Raw genomic sequence first — 24,089 nt, 5'->3', positions numbered from 1 at the left:
TATTTTCAGCTGTTTCCTTGCCAAAATGTTATCAAAAAATTTATGTTCATGTTGTAAGTTTTGGTTATTTAAAGCATTAAGCCCATTCAGAGTTAAATGCTGTCTTAAAAACTCGTATATGCAAAGGTCCTTGTTATATATCAAACAAACCAAATTGTGAAAGATTTTTAAGGGCAAATTCAGTATTGTACTGACATAATAGAACGATATTATAATGATTTATCTTTATTAAAACATCTCAAGCCGGCATTAGTTTGTCACGATATGCAGATTAGACATCACGTTTTCAACGAAAAAAGTCTTGGCCAGTCCCATCAAGTCCTGGCCTGTCAGGTAAGAATAATTTACGGTTATCTTCAAACGCACAGTGATTGTGATTGTTGACACAGCAAGGTCAATCCAGGCCTATGCCCAGAGCATGACTGCCTATAAGCAGGTCGATGTGTCTAAATATTAGCGATGCTTCCAATTGCAACCGCTCCGAGAACTGCTCCGATTGTGCAAGCTACAAAGCCGAGAGCTATGTTCGTGAGGGAAGTAAAACTGTACGCATCTGCAGACGTCCTCCTGGCGGAGTCTTCGTAAGTAAGGTCTCTTAACGCTTCCCAACCTCCCTGGTCATGGATCCACTTCAGCACTCCTTCATCCTGTGCAAACTCTCCGCAGTAATTGATCAGCTTGTTCACTAGGTCGGCGTGGCCTTGCTGTACGCAGTCGATCGCCAATCCTAAACGCCGCAAACATTTTGTGATTAAGTTTTTTAATGAACTTGAGCACAGTCATCTCGCTACTGGAAGTCTTCAACTTCTCGCTTACCTCCCGCTATGGCAAACAATGCGCAGATGCGACCCCAGTTTATTTCTATAACTCTCGAACCGCAGGTTGCAAAGTTAGGTTGTGTCGAGGAAGTTTTACGAGATGAATCTGTCAGCCGTTCCACGCCGCTCTGCAACTAAAATTAACATTAAATTCTCAATCGAAAAATGTAGTGACGCGCATATAGCATCACATCGTTGCCGAAAAAGGCGACCGATAAGCTGAAACACGGCTAATGCCTCCAGGGTCAAGTTTGTGACTAGTGGGCAAAAAGTAACATATCTGAAACGCCTTGAATGTCGATTATCACTTGAAATTTCTAAATCACGAGCTTCGAAAATAATACAGTCGCTAGATGTCGTTAAAGTGAAATGAAACGATTGCACGTCACTAAGCAATGATGAGAAATGTTAATTTTGTGAGTTGTTTAGTGTATGTGGTTGTGCGTGCTTTGTCAGTTACCAAAGCAAAGTGGATAATAATACCAAGCCGCACGTAGAAGTTTTTGTACGGTTAATTAATACCACATAATTAACATATTCGTAGCCTACTTTGTGTTCGAACGTTTCGTCTATTTTTCCGTGTTGTTACGTTTTTAATGAATCAAAAAAATGATGAGTCATGTCGCAGTTTGGACTGACTCATAAAAAACACAGCGCATTGGAGCGAGTTTCAGTTGTTACCTGATGGGCTTCAGTGGTGATGATTTCAGCTGCAAGTTCAAAGTAGACCTTCCTTAAGACGTCTTCGGAGCGAAGAGTTATACCGATCTGAAAACATTCGCTTTTTTAGCCTGTGTTACAACGTTTCAATGAAACTTTGTTTGAAAGCGTCATGAATTACGTCGCCTCTGCGTAGAAGTAATTTTATCAAATTTAAAAATAACAAATCACGTCACTAATACGTCATATTTTGCATAAGTAGCGGTAGCAGCACTCTTATTTTTTATGATGGCCGTTTCGTTACCTGTTTTCAAAGTCTTGCATAAATTTTTGACTAATAAAAAGGCATTGATTTTTTATACATACATCGGGTTTGATACGGTCAATCTGTTGTGATAACCATCTCAGAGAAACAGAATAATTTCTTTACATCGTTTAAAAATAAGTTTGATCAACAGTTTAGACCGTTTAGACCGCGCTTTCAGTAATCCATCGCATGCGGTTTTAGTTTGATGATAATAACGGTGACGTTTTGTCAACTGTCGAAACAGGAAGGATAAAAATAGCCGGCAATCATCACGCAGCAACAAAACGGGAAATATGAACCGAAGGGCCGACTCTCAAAAAGGCAACGCGGACTTCAGAATGCTTGGAACAAATCCTTTTGAAGAAATAAATTTAAGAACTCACTTGAAACGAGAAATTGCTTTTAGACACCAAAAACAATTTAGTCTTGGCCCTTTGTGATGTCCAAAAAGTTTTACTATATCTCATATAGGGAAAACGGCCTTAAGTGAGCAAAATAGGCTATTGCTATACGGTATTTGTTTACACTGGGTTTATTGCGCTGTTCTTCCCACATCTATGAAACGTGTAAAAATTACATGGATCAACGAAAAAACGAGGGAATGCGGAGAATTTCAAGTGGACTATACATTAACTCATAGCCCGTTTAGGCCGCAGTTAAATACACGCCTAAAGAAACATCGCGTTCATCACAATAGCCAGGCACAAAGACGCCCAGAGCTCTGCTATACGGACTTGTTTTGCCATAAATTTATTTACTGAAAGCGCAAATTCACACTCACAAGGTCGTGTGTATTATACGTTCTAGGCCAACAATTCTCAAGTTTTACGGCGGTTGTCGTTTCAAGTAGGCAACGTTAAAGATCTACCAGTTGACAAAAACGTTATGTTACTGCAAGCTCTATATGAAGAAACCTGTTTTGAAATATTTCTAAATTGGCATTTCTGCGTCTTCTCAAGTTCGTTGCCAATAAAGAGGATTTCTTGGGACAAACTCCGATCCCCTGATCTTGGCCTCATGGTGTTCACTCTACGACAAAGAAAACAAAATTTAAAACCTCATGCCCCTCGGTTACAAAACCTAATCCGCTTTTCATTGTCCTTGCTCATAGATACCTGCCGGCAAGGTTACGTTGACGTAATCGACACATGACGTAATCGCGACATATATCTTTCAGTTGTTCCAAAACACGCTGCTCTTTTGCCTTGAGTCTGTAATGGGAGCGTCTGCTTGAAGATGACCAAACAAAAACGATCGTAAAATTTAATTACAGGTTCAGAAATCCATTGCTAAGTCTCCGCTACTCAACTTCACAAAACATATCGTTGTTAAATTGGTTAAGTCAGCCGTTGCCCGGTTGACACGCCCTGCAGTAGAATAACGGGCATAATTTAGTCGAAAAGTAAAACTGATTATGATTAATTTCACCTGAAATCCATGAGAGATGGTCGTCCGTTCGAGGAATAATGAACAGTTGCTCTCCGCTGATGGATAAATCGAGATTCTAAACCGGTTCCAAACGAGTGTGGCGGCCGCGAAAACGTTGCCGGCGGTTCCTTATCGTCAGTTTCCGCAACTGCACTGTCCTCCGGTATAGCAGCCGGAATTGTATTTTTCACTGATCGGTTGCCCTTATTAACTAAGGTGGCGCAGCCGCTTCGTCTTTTCGGCGCCTCGACCTCTCTTGCTGAGTTAAACGCAACATTCTGAGGCTCTTCACACTTGGCCTGTCGTCGTCGGTAAAGGCTTAAATGCCCGGGGGTGTCCGGTACTTTAGTCGAGGCTTCTTCTGTTTGCAACTGAAAACAAACACTTTGTTGCTCTTTAAAGGTATTTGTTAAAGGGTATTAACCTTTGACCGTTTTTTTGGAGAAAGGGCTTCAACAACAACTATATAGAATGCGTAACGATTATGCTTATATAAGAAGACTTGCTCCGATTTTTACTAAACAGTAAATTTCCGCTTTTTCCAAGAGATCAGGCTGTTTGAATTTTTGTTCAACTGGATAAAGAAAACGCTCCTAGTGTAATGTGATTGTGCGAGTAATGTAATCGTTTTGTTTACGGGAATGACACAAGTAACTTACAACGACAACGTTATCGCAACCGCTGGCGCTTGGGATTAAAGCGGTAGATTTTGCGTAGAAGTTAAATCAAAAATATACGGCCGATAAAAACCATTAACGACAGTATTGCCTCTTACGATCGGTCTCAGAATATCTATTAGCCTGTACCGTTTGCGTATGAAGCGTCTCGCGAGCAAATAAACTTTGTAAGCAGACAATAAATTTAAAACGACATTTCTTCGTTGATTTGTTTACCTCTGAGCCGTTTTTGCTCAACGTGAATCCGTTCCGATGATCCAATTCAGGTTTTTCCCGACTTCTACTCCTGCCCTTCGGCGACCTCCACCAAGAGTTGAACCACCAGGATGAAGTCTCTTTGATGTCGTGCTCTTTCTCCGCTTCCTCCAAGGACTCGGGAAGAGAGTTTTTCAGCAATCCGTTACAATGATGTGGAGTTTTCGTGGATGAAGGATCTGGTAAGGAAGAATCTTTCCCGGTCGTCCCGTCCCAAGAATGGCGACGGTAGGAGTCCGCAGATGCACTCGGAGGAGCAAGAAATTCTGAATTCGACCTCCCGAATGACATATCGCGATCTTCAGGCAAAACAGAACAAATACTACAAAGGCTGTAGAATGTAGATCAACGAGACATAAGGCAACATGAATTATGAATACTCATTCATATCACTTCATGGTTTGTTAGTTTAAAGCTCACTCGGAAAGGCAAACTGCTTCAACAGATTTTTCAAGCCTTCCAGTCTTTCTTCCTCGAAACTACCTGACATATATAGAGGAATAAATGGGCTGAATGCACACCGCAAAAAGTGCTCAACAAGGCATAAGAAAATCAACACGGTCTGTTGACGTTCGAAATTTTTCGCTATTTGATATCGCAAAGTATAGAACATGACGCCACGACGATAATTCTTGTTTACCGATAAAACATTTATTTAATTTTCAAAGAAAACATTAACAGAAAGGTTGCAGCGGTTTCTAACTTTCTGCTGACACCGGCTTAAATTTATATTTCGAGGTGACTGTGCTCTGTTTTAGCGCGGATTAAATGGGCTACCGTATATAGGTTATTCTACAAAACCGCAGCCTTTAGCAAACCTGCTCACTCTACTAATTTACTGGAAGTGGCAATCGTCTAAAACAGTTTCTTATCTATTTCAATTTCGAAATGAGCTCGTCATAAGCCCTTAAATCGATATATTGATGAGAGGTAATATTCCTAGTCTCAATTAAAGTTATGTCTAGAATGGGTAGTAATGCCTTTCTGGTCTTAATTCAATTTGCTCACTCTCTTATCATTTCCTGTTGTCGTCAAAATATTGTGTAACACAGCAGGTTTGACTAAGCAGGGTACGGTACAGAAAAGCAAGATTCGTCAGAGCCTACACCTATCCAATTACGTCACACTTTACGCGTTTGCACAAGTGCTACAGTAATCTCATTACAACAAACACTTGTCTTACAGGCTAGCCTTTCGCTGCTGGAAACTCACAAACACCGACTACGCTGAAGTTAGCATATAAGCTTCGCGTGTGTGATGTCACGTGGATACGCAACCCGAAGTGCGGCATATTCTGCGCTCAACTTCAGACCACTTTTCGTATAAGCTGAAAAAATCTTTCTTGTGGTTTTGCTGCAGTCAAAATACGTCGCGCTATAGGATGTGACGTCAAACAATAGCACGTCGTCGCTTCTTATTTTGAGAAGCAGATGCAAAATGCAAAACTTTGCCTCCAACAGGAAACACATATAGCTTATTTAAAATATTACTTTGCCTACGACTTTCTTTCATGAATCAACATCGGTTTTAACCAAATATTTTAAACGTTTCGTGGTTGGCGCATCCGTCCAAAACTATCATCACGAAGCTAATATTTCCTCAAAATACTCGTTATTAAAACCGAAAATTGGCTTTCTGACTTTGCTTCAGGCACAAGGCATTTAAAATCTAGTTTGACAAAGTTGCCAACGCTTTCTCAAAGATCGACTTTCACATACGATCCCGATCATACCTTTACAAGCTTGGCTGTTAATACTCTACAGTCTACAATATGTACATAATGGTTGGCTGAATTCCAACTTGTTTATACTTCGATTGGTGTATAGCTTGTGGTTCTGGTTCGCTCAAACCGATAACTAAAGCTATAACAATCTGATGATTGTTAAGTTGTTGCCGTGGTATATATTCAATCGTTTGATGACAGTTGCTACCTTAGGAAAGTTGTCGCAAAAGCAGTTGCTAGAATTTCAAAATCCCACTATATAGGGTGAAGCACATTACCATATTATAATGCCAAATTCAACCATAATCTATACTTCTATAGCCACTGTCAAGGCAAATAGCTTATAGTTGTTCAAAACTAACTCATTTTGCTACGTTTACTCTTTTTTCCTTCGTTTTCCCAAGACGAAGCTTTTCAAAAACCAAATGAACACTCGTCAGTCTGGCCTATAGTCTGGATGGCACTTGAAGTGAGGAAGGTCAGTTTATAGGCGTATTACCGTTACTACATCGTCTGCGTACCATATAAATACACGGGCATCTGTGTCACTTTACTGTTGAACTCCAATAGCATCGAGTTCAAAGCCTGCAGAACTCTTTCGCCGGCCAATGTCTACTTTAGTTGTCATATAGTCGAAGAATATTGGGTGGTATTTATAGACTACAAAGCATCCGCAAAAGGTTTTGCTATTTAAAGAAATGTTACTGCCACTAAGCTCTCTGAGTTAAATTTACTGGTGGTAGTTTTGTAAAGCGGCTTTGTACGTGATTAATAAGTCTGCCAAATCTAGCTTGACTAATATCATTGTTTTCCTTAGCAGCATGTTTTTTGTCGTCACGCCGTTTGCTGCGTAACCTGGCAACACAGCATTGTGCGCATCTTGCAAAACAACTGTTGTTACTTTCGCACACACTCAACACTTCTCTCTTAAGACCAGCTGCTTTCGATTCGTGTTCTTTCGCATGAATCATTGCGTTCCAGTCACCACTTCCCAATATTTATTGTGCTGTTCGACGGCGCCAACTTGCGACTGTTTTGTCGTTTTTTCTGCTGACGTCAAGCTAGTTCAAATTTAATACCAATGAAGACACGAGAGAGATTAAAAGTCAACATAACTACACCGGATAAGCAAAGCTTAAAGTCGCAATGACTTGACTTCAGTTACTTTTTTTCAAGGCTTGACTTCAACTTAACTCGAGTCGGTTTATTTTGATAGCGTTTCAGTATTAAGTAAAATCTAGTATCTTACACTTTCGTCCAAACCCATAAAAGTGTGCCTACAGATTTGTTAAGATTTTGCTTTCTTGAATTCACGCTAACGCAAGTGCACGACTAGAACTCAACTCAAAGAAGAGGAAAAGCAACCACACATAAAAGTGAAAATTTCAGCTTTTATTATACCTTCACTGAGACAAAGACATTTTCTGACGAAAAGACTCAATTCTACAAGAACTTCATAAAATTCGAACAAAATCATATAAAAATGAACAACATACACTTCACTAAAAGCCGGACGTGTTTGAAAAATGACGATTAAGTCTTAGAGGTAACAGCTTTCAACTTTCAACCCCGGAAAAGTAGAGAACGCATCACTTCACGCTCTTGGGCAACGCCACGTGACTGATGACGAGCGACGTAACAGGATGACGTCATATTCAGGTGAAATATCACAGATGCTGAAAACATACTTCGGAGCCGTTTTAAGCTAAGCAAATGCACTAAATGCGACGCAATAATAAAAGATTATGTCAAAACAATGGTGGAACATAGCAGCAGCACCTCCATACTTCAATGGATCGTTTGGCTTTCGGTGAAATGAGATGTGTTGCGACCACCTTGAACGGATTTTGTCAATCACAACGAAAGCGGAAACGATAAAGCAAGATAGAAACGACAAAAGCAAAGTATTATCGAAGCAGTTGATATTATTTGTGGTTGAAAGTATATGCTGTCTACATTTTATTTTCCAAACCATGTGCTTGTCGTGACGACGCGTTGCACAGAGTAAAAAGCGAGGAAAAGTGAAGAAAATCCTGCAAGAACTATTAAAAATCGTTATCACTAATAGAGTGGTGCGTGGGATCAACGCTTAGTTTGGAAAAAAAGAGAGAATGAAAACGAGAGACGGAGAATCGGGAAAAAAAGGAAGTGAGTCTAGACTCCCAAAATCATCCTACGCTCTCAACATTATCACAAGAGGTAAAAATGCAGGCGTCATCTTCCATAACCTGCTGTGTAATGTGGTCATATTTGCGGGAAAATCGACACTTATTAAAGGGGTCACTCTGTTCAGACCCCATAGGGGCACTTAGAACCGAGCCAAAGCGTTGGGTAAAGGTGACAATTGATCAAAAACAGTTATCTGCGATGGAATAATAACAAATCAGTTCGATAAACAGTGGGTTCGCTTCAGTCCGGCGACGTGTTCTTGAAGACGACCAAGATTACATTGGCCTGATGGATTAATCGGTTTGCGCTGACAAAAACCGGTACCTCACTGCAAAAAGAAAGCAAAATATTCAACCGATAACATGGTTAATTCAGTGGATAACCACAATAAAATATCAAAAACTTCCAGTAAAGCAATCGCAACGCGTTTTGCGTATAACTGTGCGAGTGTCACTGGCATGTCAGGTACAACATATATTCGTTAATTGCCTTGTTGGAAATTTCAAACTATGCGCATGTTTTGCTAAAGTTAATTTATTTTACAACGATAACCGCTTTAACTTCCGTGAAAATCACATGAGAACGACAATGTGGACAGTCTTGCGTATACGGTTAACTGTCATCTACTTGAGCACAGTTATATTGGGACAGATTGCAATAAGATTAAGACATTTTCTGATAAACTAAGTAACTTACCTTCCATCTTTAAAATAAGACTTCAGTGTATCGCTGAAACTTTTTGAACATTTTACAAATTCTTTCTTTTGCATATCTAATGCCTAAAAAAAACAAATGTGGTGCATATAAGCAAAGATATCACAAAGAATGGTAAATAAAGCATGAGCTACTGTAAGTTACCCAGTTGATTTTAGACTTAAGCAACACATGAAAGTAATAGAAAAAATTCAACAACAGCATGTCAACCAGTTTAAATGGATGTCTTTAATTGTTTGCTTGCAATAGAAGGAATAGAACAGCTCAATATTGTTAAAAATAACATGTGTACAATACCCTCCTTCGTTATTCATTTCACCAGACCCTATAAAATAGGAAACCTCAACAAAACACAACATCCTGAGTGATCAATTTACGCTGTGGTGTGACCTTTTTGAAACTGCATGACAATACAGGCCTACCGCCTGCCTAAACCAGCCAGATAAGGCTTGTTGCGGCCGCACAACCAAAAGAACATACATGGTAAACATACATACAACATACAGGTAAAATCAAGTATACAAGTAAAATATGCCTGTTTTTCAGCCAAACCTACGTGAAATAGTTTTCCATTAAAAATAAAATGAAGTTACAGGTGTATTGTACAACGTGCCTTGACTGTATTTGATTACATATCTGGTTACACCTTCCCTGAACAGAAGTCATGATAATTTTGACAGTGAAATGCAAAGTTTAATCACATCATCATAACTAACTCAAATATAGTGAGTTATGTTACATGTTTTGAAGTCTAAATTTGGAGAACTTATCTTATGCATTTCTTGCACATTAAAAATTATAAAAAACTGCACGCAGGTAAAAATAAGTTTTTGTAACATAAATAATATACATACAGACATCACATAACTTTTAGGCTGTTACTAGGGTTGTTAGAGGTTTCGAGGCAAACATCAAACAGTAATATATCTTTCAAAATGGGAAACAACGCAAACAAAGCAGTCACTAAGTTAACAGTGTATTTGCATTCCAAATATTTCACCACATAGTTTACACAAAGCACGCAACAGATAGGCATAGTCAAGGCAGAACGGAAAAAGAACAATTTACATCAACTTAAAAACTGAACTAACTCAGCAAGGACCCAAGCTCCACAACATTGATAAAGGTAGAAATAAAATATAAAAATGTTTACTGCAGTGTACTTTGTATGACTTAAATGTTATAATACTTTGCAAACATCACTATGTTGGCTTTACACATATTCATATAGAAAGTTTAAGAACTGGCAAGAACCAAAAGAATTATGCAAATAAATCATTTTTGTCTCTAAATTTAGGTTTTCCCCAAAAACAACTCACCTTTTTGTTTTCTTTGGTGCTGTATTTTCGAAAAACGTCATTGACAGCAGATAGTAAGTCTTTTATAGCACTTGCAATATCCCTGTGAAATAGAGCAAAGCTTTATTTTAGCCACTGATTTTAACAACATAGACAAAACATGTTGTAAATAGTCAACAAAACGAACTTGATGGTTTGCAAGAATTTTGGCCTGTCCCCCATTTCGTCAGGAATTTTAGAAAGAATATGTTTGAGGCGACATGCTTGATCGCTTAGCCTGACATACTCCTTTTCAGAGCGATGCAATGTGTATTCTGAAAAATGACACAGGCCTCCATAAAAAACATCAAAGTGTTTACCTGCGGGAAACTCTTTCTTAAAATAAACTAAAAGATTTTTAACTAAAATAAATAATTTTGTTGCATATAATTTGGAGTTTGACTCTGAAACGGACGACTAAATGTTCGCTATACCTTGGCTGTCTTGCCTTGACATTCTTAAAAGACTCTTTGTATAACTTATTTCATCAGGGGCTTCTTTTTGCATCATTCCATTTAAAAGTTCCTGGGTGAAACCTGGGACATTTTTCTCTGCCTGCAAACAGAAATTTTATACATACATGTGATAAAATCAAATGTGAGTACAATTAATTCAAAATGGTACATATCTGGGTAAATAATGATAAATACTGCATATCTATCTCTTATTTGCAATGAATCACATTATCTATAATAATATCAATATATATAGGTATAATATTGGTTTTACAAATGTCGAGCAACAAAAAGGTTACGGTAATGCAATTTCTGTGACTCACTTTGGTAAATGCATTTTTCAAGGATTGAATGGTATCTTGATCACATTGTGAGGAAAGCTGTGATATACAAAAATAGTGAGTATTACTAGCTGCTTGATACATGAAAAAGTTTCTCCACAGAACTTGCTACTTACACTGTCCAGAACTGGAAATAACGCCAAATGGAGTGGGGCAGACACAACTGGCTGCATTTTATTGTTATGGTCACTGCAGTTGGCAGCTGAAGCCATCAGCTTAAATTACTAGAAGTCACTGTATCTATGAGCACATAACAGCTCCTTGAGATCACTTTATCCGCATAAACATGTGCTGCAAAATATGAAAAACACAATCAAAACAGGCAAATGTACGACACTATTTTGCAGACATCAAAACACTACTTGCATCTAAAGGTACTAGCTTACAGTGAAAAGGCGCATATATATTACATATAATCTCATTTGAAAATAATTTTCATCGCTGCGGCACCAAATCTCGGTAGTGAAACCTATGCAAAGTTTACAAACAAATTTAAAGTGCAGTAAACATCAGTTTAAAGAGTATGATACAAACATTATACATAGCCTACAGAAAAACATCTGGTACAGCATTTAGTTTGCAACAAAATAAACAATGTGTAGCGTATGCAAATGACAGTGAGGGTGGTCTAAATTTCAGAAAATTTGAATACAATAAATAATGGTACCATACGACATCACATGACAAATAAAAATCACATTTAATAGATTCATACCACAACGACAGTAGTTTCCATTTCACCGGCAAAAATTCTAATTTCAGAGCATTTTTCAAGCCTAGCTTTAAACGCAACTTGAAAGTTGTCACATTATACTAGCCTCAGTTTAACACTAACATACCACCATATCACCTAAGGCAACTTGTATGTTGATACAACTCAGTGGTCCTTAACCTGGGTTCGGAAAGTCAGTTTCTGGGGTTTGTTGGAGATCAGGAAATATTCCTGTTTGTGCATTTAACGTATGTTCATTAAATTTTAACGAAAAGATTCGGTGAATGCGTGTTTGAAATTTGTAGGGCTCAATAGCTCTAACAAGTTGTAGTGAATCTTGCTGCCTCTGTGTAACAATGTGCAATCTACTCATAAAATAGTCGCTTTGTACATGCAAACAACCATAACAGTTACATTTCATTTTAAACATGATCAAAAATAATCACACATAACGATACAATTATAAACTTATAAAAAGAAAACTGTTTGACTTCTAATAAAATAGGACTACCTTGCTGTTAAATACAACCTATTTCGGACATAACATATAATTAAACAGATATGAATCTTGGTCGATGAAGTCCAAATGATTCCCATCCTCCTCTCTTCATCTGCCTCATTAACGCTTCATGTGGCATCATGTAGTGTGGAATGCTTGAATTACGAGGCATAAAATCACCAAGATCCCTTGCATATTCATGATGTACTGGTCGTGATTTGTAACTCACTTGATTGTTAGATGCTGGCTTACGCAGCATACTTGCAGCCGGTACATTTCGCCCAATAGAGTGGGATAAAGGATATCGTTCCGCTTGAGTGAACACCGCATCATAAGGAATATCAGAAAAGGCAGTTTTAGCCCGCTCCACATAATTTTTACTCACACTGTAGCAAGTGCTCATGTCAAGACTAGATGAATGAAAAAGACTTTCATCGACTGAGGAATAATCCCGAACTTTCCGATATGTGTCCCTGCTTCTTCGAGTTCCTTTTCTGAACCTGATGTTGCATGCATGAGTAAATAAACCACAATCGGAGGGGCATTTAAAATATTCTCTGCCCCTCCAACATCCGTTGTGCTTTCCAAGTGGGTATTCAAGTTCCACCCCTACCCATTCGCCAGCTTCTCCATTTAAATGCCCTTTGTAGCGAACTGTTCCACAAAGAACATGACTTTTGTGCCTTACTTCCACAAACTGCCCTATTTTGATGTTGACAAATAAAACCATTTTTAAGCACTAGCAAAAGCGTTAACACACAGGCAGTACTTGGCAATCTTGGTAACCTTTGCTTGGTACTAACCTTGCTTTTAGGGTCAGTTGTATGTTGAAGCTGAAGCGAAGAAACCAAACCTCTCCAGTCTAATTATAGTAACTTCGTGTGTGGTGAAGCGTAACGAAAAAATGAGCGTGATATTTTTGCTTAGAAACATCACTGGATGCAAAAGGTGAGCGTTGCAAGCGCAAGACAGTGCCAAATACCACTGGTAATACTTTAAAAAATTAAAACATTTGATTTCAAAAAATCCAATTAAACGAAGTCTATGACTCTTACATGTTAATTATTTTTCAAAATCTTGTCTGAGATATTAGACAGAAATTAAATTGAAATCTCGTTCTTTTGACCTAACCTTCGTCTCTGTTCCTTAAACTTGGGCTTCTCAGCTGGGAGCCATGGGGACGTTCTACGGGGACCAGGAAGAGATGCTTCACTAGTGAACTATAGTGCAGTAGTAGGGAAAGACATGGCAAAGCAGGACACAAGTTTCTCAGGTTTTTGTGCTTGCTGTGCACAAAATTACTACCGGCGCGAAGGCTAATACTTCACCCGCAGTAGTGAAGTAAAACGTGTTTTACAATCAACAATCTCCATTTTTTTATTGATGAGCAGGGGGCCACGAACCAAGAAAGGCTGAGAATCACTGCCCTAAACACAATAACTTGCCTGTTCCTGGCCAAATTTTTGTGTGATTTTTAATTTAACGCTTAATTTTCCAAATGCACCGCCTCCCAGAAGAGTTGGCAATCTACGCTCGGGCCTCGAAGTGATCGGAAATTGTTTCTTTTTCAAAATTTGATTTTAGTTTTGTTGTTTTGACCTGATCCTGGACCTAAACGTTACATATACATTTTTTAATACAGTAGGACAGTAGGATATCTGATTACGCTATGATTATGTATCTACTTCATTACTCTATTACGTCAAAATAAATCTGCTTTTGTTTGATCATAATATTTCTCTTATCTCTCTTTGCTCATTTAATCAAGAAAACCCTTTACACACGTTTATTTGCGCTCAAGCCGCTAAGTGCAGTCAGTGCGGAAAGTTTGAAAGCAATGTGGAAAGACTACCTGGCTGATTAAAGCGTATCGTTGGTCGCTTTACAGAGTTTTTAACTGTTATTGCGTAAAAATTGCATAGGCGTGCGACCTAGATCAGATTTTGAAACATTTGGCTGCTCTGGAGGCTCCAACCTGAAAATGCAATTAACGGAACATTGGACATATTTCCGCTTTAGTTTTGTTTGTGAATACTAGTAATGGAGGAATTTTAAGGAAGAGATATTGCCGTAGGGTAGAGAGATCGACAGTACTTAGATCCAATGCAGCAATATACTTATTGTAGCTGATAGCTTTGCTGTAATTTTCACGCAGTAATTCTTGACACCCCGACGTCTTTTAATGACTTGCTGTACTTCCTACTTACCGTCGTTATTCACCACAAGGCATGTCTGCGAAGTGTCACATAAAAGCATGAGAAATTTGAAGCTGACACTATTTCGCCGGAGAAAATCGTATGTTCGAAGCTACTTTTCACACTTTTTCTTTAAATTAAACCCTAAATAGCTCAAAACAACTTTTTGCGTGTCCCCAATTCTCTTAACCTTACCGCCTCGTTATCACAACGAGATACGTGACCTACTTTCGGTGAAATAGTCTCTGTCAAACTTTAAACGCCTTGCCCTGGCTCAAAATTCGGTGTCTCAGAAGACTGGAGTGAGGGACCTGCGGTTATGCGAACAGTAAATACAAGAACCAAGAAACTAGCACTGACCTATAAAATGAGTTAAGTATAAACTCGAAACGTTTGCTAAATAAAATGTTCGTTGCTTTCCGGGTTTTTTTATTAATTCTATGAAGAGCGATTGTTGTAAATTACGTAAAGCCTGCTGTACGCACACCTGCACCGTGCACATTTTGCATGCGGTTTAGCCATTTGTATTTCAGTAGTGGTTGTATTGGTTATGTAGAAAACAAATTGGAAGTTGTGTAATCAAAAATCAAAGGTGTGACCTTTTGAAGACTCTGAAAAGCAGCGAGGCCGCATTGCTATGTTTTCATTTTGAAGCATATTACAGTATGGCGTGTGCTAAGGCCCCTTAAAGTTTTAGATTAGAGTATTAGACGATAAAATGGATACTGTACGAAAACACCTTATCGTAATACTCGTGCTACCCACACCGTTGTTAAAGTAGGCCTAATTTTAGTAGGCTATTTTAGAAAACTGAAGTTTGCCTGGTTGTAAACTGCGGAAACAAAGCACCGTCTAAAATATACATGACTGAGAGTAGGCAGGCAAAAATCGCCTGAAATTTATTCCAAGATACGGAGTAGCCTATGTTGTATCAGACGCAATGGGCTGGTCATGATCAGGTTATCTTTATACCCGTTGGCCCAAGTATTTCTCGGTCATAAAATAACGTGTGGACCGCAAACAAGAAAAAGTTAATCTGGAAATTTAATGTATATGCTGCATTTTATTGGGCATCAAGCACGGAATACAGTTCATGTTTTTACGCTTTCACCATAAGCTGAAGCGAATTACTCAAATCAGTATGCAAGAGCTTCGAAGACTGTACAGTACAGTGGGATAATACCAACGACTCTGCTGCTTATAATGTATAAGCAGTAATGCAGAATTCTTCTTTTGTATCGTCTTTACTTCCTGCCAAGATTTGTGTTTCAGGCGGTAAGACCGATATCTGGCGGATTTCGTTTCACCCCTCTGGACTTTAAAAGACAAGTTTAGGTTTTTATTGCCTATACGTATCAGTTAAAACACGATAGGCCTAGGCCGATTTTCATCTACTGCTAAAATTTTGACGTATCTCATGATTAAAGTTTTGTCGTAAATCTGACGAATCGCCCTGTAGGACGGTTAGCTAAGCGTCGCAACAGAGCTCTCAATATGTTTTGACGTCGATGAACTAGTATACCCAACAGCGAACGTGTATGTTCTCTGTGAGATGTCAGTCTACCAAGCGGAGATTGTGGCAAAGCTTGCAGTTGGTAGCCTGCCCGTGTGTTGCAAAACAATAAAACTCTTTATTTACTCTTTACAAACTGTTTATTTACTGAGACCTCCCTTGCAAGCTGTCATGTCTAAGAACGCCGAATGCGTGTTACTTTGCACCTTCCGTCGTCTGAGGTAAGTAGTCACACACATCTAGTTGTTGTCGTCGCAGCAATGTCAAGGCTCTTACGAGATGCTGAATGACTGCAGTTAAAACATATCGAGTTTTAAATGGTGCGTAATAGTGTATATTAGCCCAGTAATTATTATTATTTATAGTGTGTGTAGTGTAAACGCCAGGATTTGATATAATGTGCTTATTTTAACACCCTTGTATGATTACTTCCACTGGTAGCTTTTGTTGTACTGTAGTACTTTTTGAGTGGTTTCAATTTTGTTCTGACTGACGTAGCTGGTTATAAAGTTAATGCGATACATACTTGCGCTGGGGAAAGTGATACAGTGTACACCGACTCCGAGCAATGTAAAGTATTCTACAAAATCTATCGCTTTAGAATTAACGCTTCGATTTCATTTATTAAGTTACGAGCGAGCCTATAAGACCTATATCGCAACCAATCATTGGAGAAAATGTGCTTAACTTGCGAGCAGTCAAGCTCACAATGAAACTGACTAATGGATGGCAAGATAGTTTATTTTTAAATCGTGTTGTTATGGCAGTTAGTTTTGCTAAAACAGCTGCAAGAACCGTTTAGTTATTTTCGTTATTATAATTTCTTCAAGTACATCGAAGTTCTGGTTTTTGGTGGCCTTCGCGAGTCTTATTTAAGTTATTACACAATTTTCAAATCAATGAGTATACATTGTTTTAATATCTGGTACGTTTGCCTTGGCCAACCGGAAAGTGTAGCCGGTACAGTGACTTCCGAGTGTTTAATGCATTATTTGTGAATAAGCCTTGATATATTTTGAATAAAATTCTGGTATGTGTTGCATTTTTTTATCTGCAGTTTTGTTTTGAGGTGTTTCATTTCCGTCAGTCGCAGTCACTAACAAATCGTCATGTAACTCAACAAAACATTCAGTGAATTTTGTGCTACGTTTCAGTGAGAATCATCTTTACAGTATCCAATTAGGGATGACTGTCATGACCTCCGATTCCGCATATTGTGATTTCGTTGTAATGTCCAAGCCATTGAGAGAGCGTATTGCTTTGTAGATAGCGTAACTACGGTTGGCATTTTAATTTCGATACATTTTATATCCGACAATCATGTAGTCATTTTAGCATGTGCCAGAACGATGTACACGATGGCTCGATACTGCCAATTAAGAGGATCGTAAATATCTGTTGGTCGAGAAGTGCGGGTATTTACGTCGCGTTGCATGCTTTCCTATTGTATTTTTGCTTTGACGGTACGTAATGCCTCTTTTTCACGTCTCCGTGGGCTACAGCTTAGCAGTGTCCCACTATTTCTTCTCTTTTGTTTCTTTTATCAACTGCGGGCGTATCGCCGCCGATAGCGCTGTTTTCTTTGTTTGTTATTTTAAGTCACGCTCCGGTTGTTACGTGCTAAAATAAAGAGACTAAAGTTTTCCCTTTTCATGCGCGCTGGATAGTGACGTTTTCTCCTGGTCGTTTTTAGTCTCGGGCCGTGGAAGCAGCCTGCCGCTCTCCCTCTCTCTCGCCCCGAGTGTTTTTGCTATCGTTCTAACGTGCTCTACCGCTTACAGCTCGTCCCTTTGTCACGAGCCTTGTACATCGATATGGTACTCGCGATGGTTACTCGTTTTAAGTCTATCTTGTAGCACGATGGTCCGATATCTATATGTCAGAAACAAACCGAGCATAATTTCTGTGGCTAGAAGAACTTAGCTCAGTTTTAGAACGGCCATTGTGATCGATAGAGCAGTCATTCGATCAGGTAGTAGCGCGCTTACAAACCATCCGTCGAGCTACAAGGCAAGCCACATTTATGACGTCACATTTTGAAACGACGATGTCGAAGTAGATTAATACGGACAGCTAGGGTATATAAGGGTCAGATACCGGTGTTTTTACGGCAGTGTAATGACGATTTGCTATAGACCTGCTGTTTATTTCCAATTAGGCTTAGCTCGTAACATACAGGTTTTACGAAACACATTTGGTGTCGATACGAAACATATACATGGTCAGTTTTAGGTGCAGCTTCGTAAAAATATATGTGATTATAATATGTCGCATTTTGGCAAGTCTTCAACTAATGTGCTGTTTGTAAAGTATCGTATTTGTCGGAAGAAAATGCTGAAATCCTTCATTCAACTCGACTCGGGGTAGCGATTATCAGATGTAGGACGTTACACCGACCGATGTTAACCGTAGTAAGCGAACGCTACCGGCAAGCCGGCATTGTTAATTTAAGAGTTTGTATGACTGATTGAAGCATGTTTGTCCACCTTTAAGCTGTGCTTATCGAGTCATACTTTTAAAGTGCTTTCGTTTAAATTTGTTGGCTTGGAATTGCTCGTAAACCTGAAAATGTAAGTTTGATGAATTTCGAAAAATACATTGTTCTGATGTTAAGGGAAGTTTTCACGTAGTATGATATTGAACAAAGCGAATGTAATTAAGAAACGCCGCTCTATAAATTTTCTAACTTCCGTGCCGCCTTGTAACTGCGAGTTTTTCATCTCGTGGTCTTTGTATTGCTAATTAATGATGACCCGTTTGGATTTTGTTCATCCTTAAATGAATTAAATTGAACGTTCTCATTTGATGGCTTACACCACCCTTTTAGTAAGCATAATTGTGATAGTTCTCTTAGACTAGGCCTTTAAGTTACTTTTTTCTTTGTAAGGACTTTTTATCTCAAAATTTGTCGTAATACGACGGCTTAAACATTTGAAAGTATAAACGATATCGTTAGTAACTGTCATTGTTTTAAGAAGGCAATGTTTGGCATGATCCATTTGCTGATAGAACGAGAAAGTTTAGCGTTCGCCGTTGTCAACATCATCATTATTTACCACTTCAAATTGGTATTATTAACGCTGGCTTGCTGAAATAGTTTTAACTCACAGTTATTAGGATTAGATAGTAGGCCAGCTCTTTTTCACTTTAATCTGGTTGCTTTTTGCTTAGTTAACCAAAGGTAATTTTTTTCTTCCAAACCAGCTTGCTGGAACGTTCCTTTAAAAATTTTTCTGTGTTTGGCAGAAGGTACCATGTAAGGTGATTAATAGCTTATCATACCCACAAATGGGTCAGTGATGGTATTTGGTGTCTTGATATTTTGGTTGTGTACTGTATTAATTTTGATGTTTTAGAAACTCTGTGGTATGGATTCTTTGCTTTGGTTTAAAAGAATTGGCAAAATTTTGTCGCTTTGATAACTTGTATGTCTATGTAATAGGGTATAATATTTATATATATATACTGTACTGTCACTGTGTCTGTGTTCCCCAAGCTTAAATTATGTTGTTGGTATTATTCAATTATTGATAGTTTTTTAAACGCTTGAGCATTGAATGGCATTTGTGTGCGTTTAAGCGCACGGCCCTTTTTGTGATTCAAAGTGACACGACTGTGTTAACGCACGGTGTAACCCAAAGATAGTGTCAGGCAAGATTCAATTGCAGTAGGAAAAAAACGATAACCAGAAAGGGAACTATACTGTATCTAATTGTGAACGCAAGCAATCCAACCAAGACAAGTAAAGAAGATTTTTCTAGTTAGTTTTTGTTAATATTTTGAGGCTACGCCGAAGGTTTTTATGAGCAAAATCACTTGCTCCATATTTTCATCGCTTTAAATATTAAAACCATCGCTCAGAGGGTTACCGCGTATGAAGGTGATTTATAATCTTTGTTGGTCATTTTCGGATTAATTTAAAATTAAGCATCGCAAAACTTCTGACATGTATTTACATTCTGACATATCTACTTTACACATCGTCTTGCAATCCGTAGCCAATGCTTGGCTCTTAACACGGTCACAAGGTAGAGTTGTTAGCCTGCTTACATACAAAATCACTTGTTCGAGGTACCGTGTTCGTGCTCGATGTCCTTTGCACGTTCAGCAGCATCCCGCTACTGGTGATAGTATGGTAGTAGAACAAAACACCGCCTTGTCCGCAGTTAACCTTGTCGAGATATTGATAAAATCGGCAAATGTTGTGCCGTTGACTTACAGATAAAGTTTTGTATTAAATTTAAAATCACACATGCGGTATGAATTCGCTTCGCGATGTCTGCTTGAAGATACTTTGATTTGCTATTTTCTTACGTTTTCATGGAATAGTTTTGCTGATGGTTTCCCTTGCGACCGCCATCCTATTATAAGTAATTGCATTTTTACGCGCGTGCCCAAAGCGCAGTTCCTCATAGTTTACATTGACCAGCGCTGCCCAGATTAACAACAAAGCTACTAAATGGCCTTCAAATACAAGAACCACAGACCAATATTACTCTGCTGATATCAACCGGCGACTTATTGTTTGTTACGTCATTATCGCATTATGACCTAATTTCTCTGTACAAGATCATAGATACACTGCAAACATGTACCGTTAGCAGCAGCACTGGTACATTACGCTACCGGTAAATTTCAAATCATAATCTCAATCGCAAAAGGGTTGTTTAAACCTTGCCAAATTATGGTCAACGCAATTTTACGTCCGATGGTTTAATTCGATCTTTCTGCAGTGAACGCATCGATCAATACATTTCTGCCTGCCGCCTCGTTCGTACTCAACAACCTCACCATATTTTTAAAATGTCAGCGTCGCATGTATGTCAAGCTGTTTGCACCGTTTCGTTCCAACCCGTTTGCGGTATTTATTATTTATCAAACACAGCATCTTATCAGGTAGTGATTAATTATTACAGACATCCAAATGCTAGAACTTTCTCCTTGTCCAAATGCAATTGTGACAAGATGTCTGTCACTGTAACGTCATAGTTTGAGAAAATCGGTTTTATGATGATCTTTGTGTCCTCGCGATGCATATAGTTTACAGTTTGATCATTTATATTTTTACCACTCCGTACGTAATATGTTTTCTGACTTGACCCTCTGCAAATCGCTTAATCAGTCGGAAACTTGTTTACTTTGAAGGGCGCGTCTTCCGTTACCATATTTAAAATGCTTGCAATTGCTTGAATCGTTTCATCGTATTCGTACTCAATGATGGGTCTTTTTGATTTTCTATTCCGTCCGTTAAATAACCAAGTTTTAATTTTAGCCCATTTAGGTGCAGTGTAATGTCCCAATCGCACCTAATGTATAATCTAATGATCATGAATTCATAATAACACTCTTACAAAATGACATAATAGCACTGATTACCTAGAATTCATTTGTTTTAATAACGGCGGCCAAAGCGTTATTTTTGCTACAAAATTCACACAAAAGAAGTTTTCTGTTTAGAAACTCCTGAAACGCAAATGTCTTGTTTAGCCTCCCTAGGTCGTAGCGACCGACGACAACGACATGTAACCAACTACCATGCGTTGTGTACGTTTAACGCAGTAGTGCTTTGAGACAAACGTGTATGTCCAACTGACAACTTTAATAATATTTTCAACTTTCCACTTATCCACAGCTTATTAAACCCTTATCTGCGGGACTAATGTACGGATTCTTTTGATTGTAGAACACCTCCTGATTCGTTTGTTTCATGGAGCACCGCTATCCAGATGCACGTGTAGATAAGTAGCTGTTGATAAACCTCGAAATGTCAAAGACTGAGTTGCATCAACTCTGAGTAGTGAAGTGGTTGGATTTCCAAAGTTAACCGTACTTTCAGCGGATACATTGCTAAAGTTGGAGTCGAATAGTTGAAAAGCTACTGAATTTATTTGACATGCATGGTGTCTTTGTTCGATTAAACCATTTGTAGATTAGCCATGCTGCATATGTGTATTGGTTGTCTATTTAAACCCAACAACGCGAAAAGATATCATTGCTTTCTTCTATCAGACTAGCGAAGCAGCGCAATGTTTGATGAAGTGAATTGCGGTTTCTACTAGTCTGTGGTCACAACCGCATTTGTACGGAATTGTGGTCAAGGCTATTATAAACGAATAATTCTTCACCTAATTTTTAGAGTATTAATTTCTGTGGAAGTTAAGTGAATGTCTAGTTTGTTGCCTTGATGATATACGTTGTATCTCCGCCTTTCGTTTGCGCTGTTGCTTAATTTCGAACATGTCACGTATTATAAAAAGGTGGTCACTGCTTAGCATACGGACAGACACAGTCAGATTGCTTGGTCCGTGAATGAAAATTGACTGGTGTCAGCGCCGTATGTTGCATATTTTTTTGAAGAATGTTCTGTACGATTTGTCGGCCTGTACAACGCAGTCTGACGCTGGGGTGTATACAATTTTCGTGACGTTCTCGTCAATATCACAAGCTGCTTGACCTAGATAGTTGATCATTATACGTTTTATCTACATGAACGCACGGACACTCCCTTAGAACGCAAGGCACAACATTGTTTGTGGCTTGCAATCCAGGCTGACTCAACTTCTTGTCCAATCAAACTGACAAAGATACTGCTTACATCTTTGGTTCGCCTCATTTTAACGACATGGTTTTGTTCAAGGTGGTTTTATGTTCAATTGACCCGCTGTACAGTGGTTTGGCGTGTGTAGTGATACACTAATACTGTATTGTAAAGCGGATTCACATGCTATCATTATGCAAAAAGCCGACCCTCGTCTGTTGCAGTGACGTCTATGATTGAGTTACTTGAAGCGCCGAAGAATGGTAGCTTCATTGTTTATGGTAACTGTCGTTGTGAAACCAGTTTCTCGGTGTATCTATCAATGAAGATATACAAGAGGTTTCCGCCAAACTCTAATAGCAATTTGAAGTACGTCATAATAAAAACGCATGTTAGTTGTCATTTTGTCTAAATTATGCGGTGGTTTCAACTGCAGCCAATGTTTTCGGTTCTTTTTGTGTGAGTCCCCACGACAAGGCAAGTAATTAAACGTACGTTGTATTAATGACACGCAGTTTCTGACAATTTCTTCCGAGTTACACAATTCTAAACACATAACATGTCTAAAATGTGTTCAAAATATTGGGTTTAGTTTCTGTGGACATTATGGCTGTACGATGCGGTAGTTTCTTTCCAAAACATATACTGTTTGCCAAATTTACTGTAACGGCTCGCAAATTGGGACACGATTTGCGTTAAAGGTAAATTTCTTGTGCATACGGGTAGTCGCTACCAGTAGAAATTTTCAGCAGAAAACGAACAAATACACCTTTCACATTGATACGTGGGTTTTGGTATGTCGCAGTATTCACGGTATTCGGAGAAAATACGTATTTTTAAGCTCTGTGAAACGTGGCCAAGGCATACTTTGCTAGCCACTTGCTCAAGCATACCATATGCGAGCGTTCGTGTATGTGCGGCGCGCTCTCCCTCTCACACGCTCCCAAGCCATTATGATTTCATAGACGATGACGCGTTGATCTCCCAGTTTTCTCTTTGCCTTTACAGACACGGCGCTGCGTGCCGTTGGCAAACATCAGTCACAAAACCCGTCTCACTTTTCCCAAATGTGCTCCTTTTTACTTCATGAAAACACTCTGTTCGCGCTGGTCAGCGTAGTTGCTGTCAAAGTTGGTCATTTCGGCTGTCTTAAAAATATAAAAGTTTCAGGTTATTTGAACCAATCGAGCTTTGTGTGAAGTACAAGTGTGTTTGAAGTTGCAATAGCCGCTGAAATCATCGGTCATCTGGTTACCGTTGTGTTGTGAAACTTCGAAGCATACAGTAGTTGTGACCATGTTGTATTTAAGATAAATGCAATTTGCGTCAACGAACTTTTTCGTCTGTATTGCTTTCCATTTTTACAATAAAATCAAATGATCATATTAATTATATAGCATTAGTGATTAAACAAAATTACGCGTGGCAGTAATTGCTTATACATTTGCTTAGACCTTAGTTGATACACTAATGGTTTTTTTATCATGAATTAACGAATCTGCGCTTTGGTCGTAAACTTATCGTGCGTTATATTGATTGTTTGTGTATTACGCTGTAACTCAAAAGTTACGCCCATTTTCTATCGTACCACGGAAGGACTGTGCACCAAGTACAATTTTTAGACTTGTAAATTCTTAAACTTTAGGATATGCCCTTTTAAAACTGTATTTAATCTCTGCGTTTACACTCAAAATATGTGATGATAAATTCATTGAGATAGTTTTGTATGTTAAGGCCGCCCGAGTCTG

The 24,089-nt window shown here is 38.7% G+C and overlaps 3 protein-coding genes across 5 annotated transcripts; all 3 read right to left on the bottom strand.

Annotated features, from left to right (window-relative positions):
- Window positions 1-209: 209 nt before the first annotated feature.
- Window positions 210-4,496, bottom strand: LOC143448381 (uncharacterized). Of its 3 annotated transcripts, none has more exons than XM_076948100.1 (7): window positions 4,107-4,496; window positions 3,214-3,584; window positions 2,901-3,014; window positions 2,700-2,814; window positions 1,500-1,586; window positions 817-952; window positions 210-727 (listed from the first exon to the last, which is right to left on the bottom strand). In XM_076948100.1, the coding sequence occupies exons 1-7, from the start codon at window positions 4,434-4,436 to the stop codon at window positions 447-449; spliced, it is 1,434 nt and encodes a 477-aa protein (XP_076804215.1). In that variant the 5' UTR covers window positions 4,437-4,496; the 3' UTR covers window positions 210-446. The 3 variants fall into 3 exon arrangements, with proteins under 3 accessions (XP_076804215.1, XP_076804217.1, XP_076804216.1); XM_076948102.1 differs by having other exon boundaries at window positions 2,901-2,996; XM_076948101.1 differs by having other exon boundaries at window positions 2,901-3,011; window positions 4,107-4,495.
- A 2,749-nt stretch (window positions 4,497-7,245) lies between these two features.
- On the bottom strand, window positions 7,246-11,143 carry LOC143448379 (programmed cell death protein 10-B-like). The gene is made up of 7 exons (XM_076948098.1): window positions 11,001-11,143; window positions 10,867-10,923; window positions 10,523-10,643; window positions 10,237-10,363; window positions 10,071-10,152; window positions 8,734-8,816; window positions 7,246-8,365 (listed from the first exon to the last, which is right to left on the bottom strand). Exons 1-7 carry the CDS (start codon window positions 11,094-11,096, stop codon window positions 8,278-8,280), a joined length of 654 nt encoding a protein of 217 aa, XP_076804213.1. The 5' UTR covers window positions 11,097-11,143; the 3' UTR covers window positions 7,246-8,277.
- Window positions 11,144-11,175: 32 nt separating this feature from the next.
- Window positions 11,176-12,959, bottom strand: LOC143448378 (uncharacterized). The gene has a single exon (XM_076948097.1). The coding sequence runs from the start codon at window positions 12,823-12,825 to the stop codon at window positions 12,148-12,150; it is 678 nt and encodes a 225-aa protein (XP_076804212.1). The 5' UTR covers window positions 12,826-12,959; the 3' UTR covers window positions 11,176-12,147.
- Between the last annotated feature and the right edge of the window lie 11,130 nt (window positions 12,960-24,089).

Source organism: Clavelina lepadiformis, chromosome 3 (genome assembly GCF_947623445.1).
Source record: "Clavelina lepadiformis chromosome 3, kaClaLepa1.1, whole genome shotgun sequence".
Classification (NCBI taxonomy): Eukaryota; Metazoa; Chordata; class Ascidiacea; order Aplousobranchia; family Clavelinidae; genus Clavelina; species Clavelina lepadiformis.
The sequence above is the reverse complement of the archived record's forward strand: the minus strand, read 5'-3'. Positions and strand labels throughout refer to the sequence as shown.

What these genes read in the sequence shown, in the direction of transcription:
- LOC143448381 (XM_076948100.1), bottom strand. Translation starts at nt 4,436, where the DNA reads ATGTCATTCGGGAGGTCGAATTCAGAATTTCTTGCTCCTCCGAGTGCA. An exon ending in TGAGCAAAAACGGCTCAGAG is followed by an intron (nt 3,585 to 4,106) that starts GTAAACAAATCA and finishes GTTTGTTTTCAG; the next exon opens with TTGCAAACAGAAGAAGCCTC. An exon ending in TCACCACTGAAGCCCATCAG is followed by an intron (nt 953 to 1,499) that starts GTAACAACTGAA and finishes TGTTAATTTTAG; the next exon opens with TTGCAGAGCGGCGTGGAACG.
- LOC143448379 (XM_076948098.1), bottom strand. Translation starts at nt 11,096, where the DNA reads ATGGCTTCAGCTGCCAACTGCAGTGACCATAACAATAAAATGCAGCCA. An exon ending in TGAAAAATGCATTTACCAAA is followed by an intron (nt 10,644 to 10,866) that starts GTGAGTCACAGA and finishes TTCTGTTTGCAG; the next exon opens with GCAGAGAAAAATGTCCCAGG. An exon ending in GCACCAAAGAAAACAAAAAG is followed by an intron (nt 8,817 to 10,070) that starts GTGAGTTGTTTT and finishes TGTTTTTTTTAG; the next exon opens with GCATTAGATATGCAAAAGAA.
- LOC143448378 (XM_076948097.1), bottom strand. Translation starts at nt 12,825, where the DNA reads ATGGTTTTATTTGTCAACATCAAAATAGGGCAGTTTGTGGAAGTAAGG.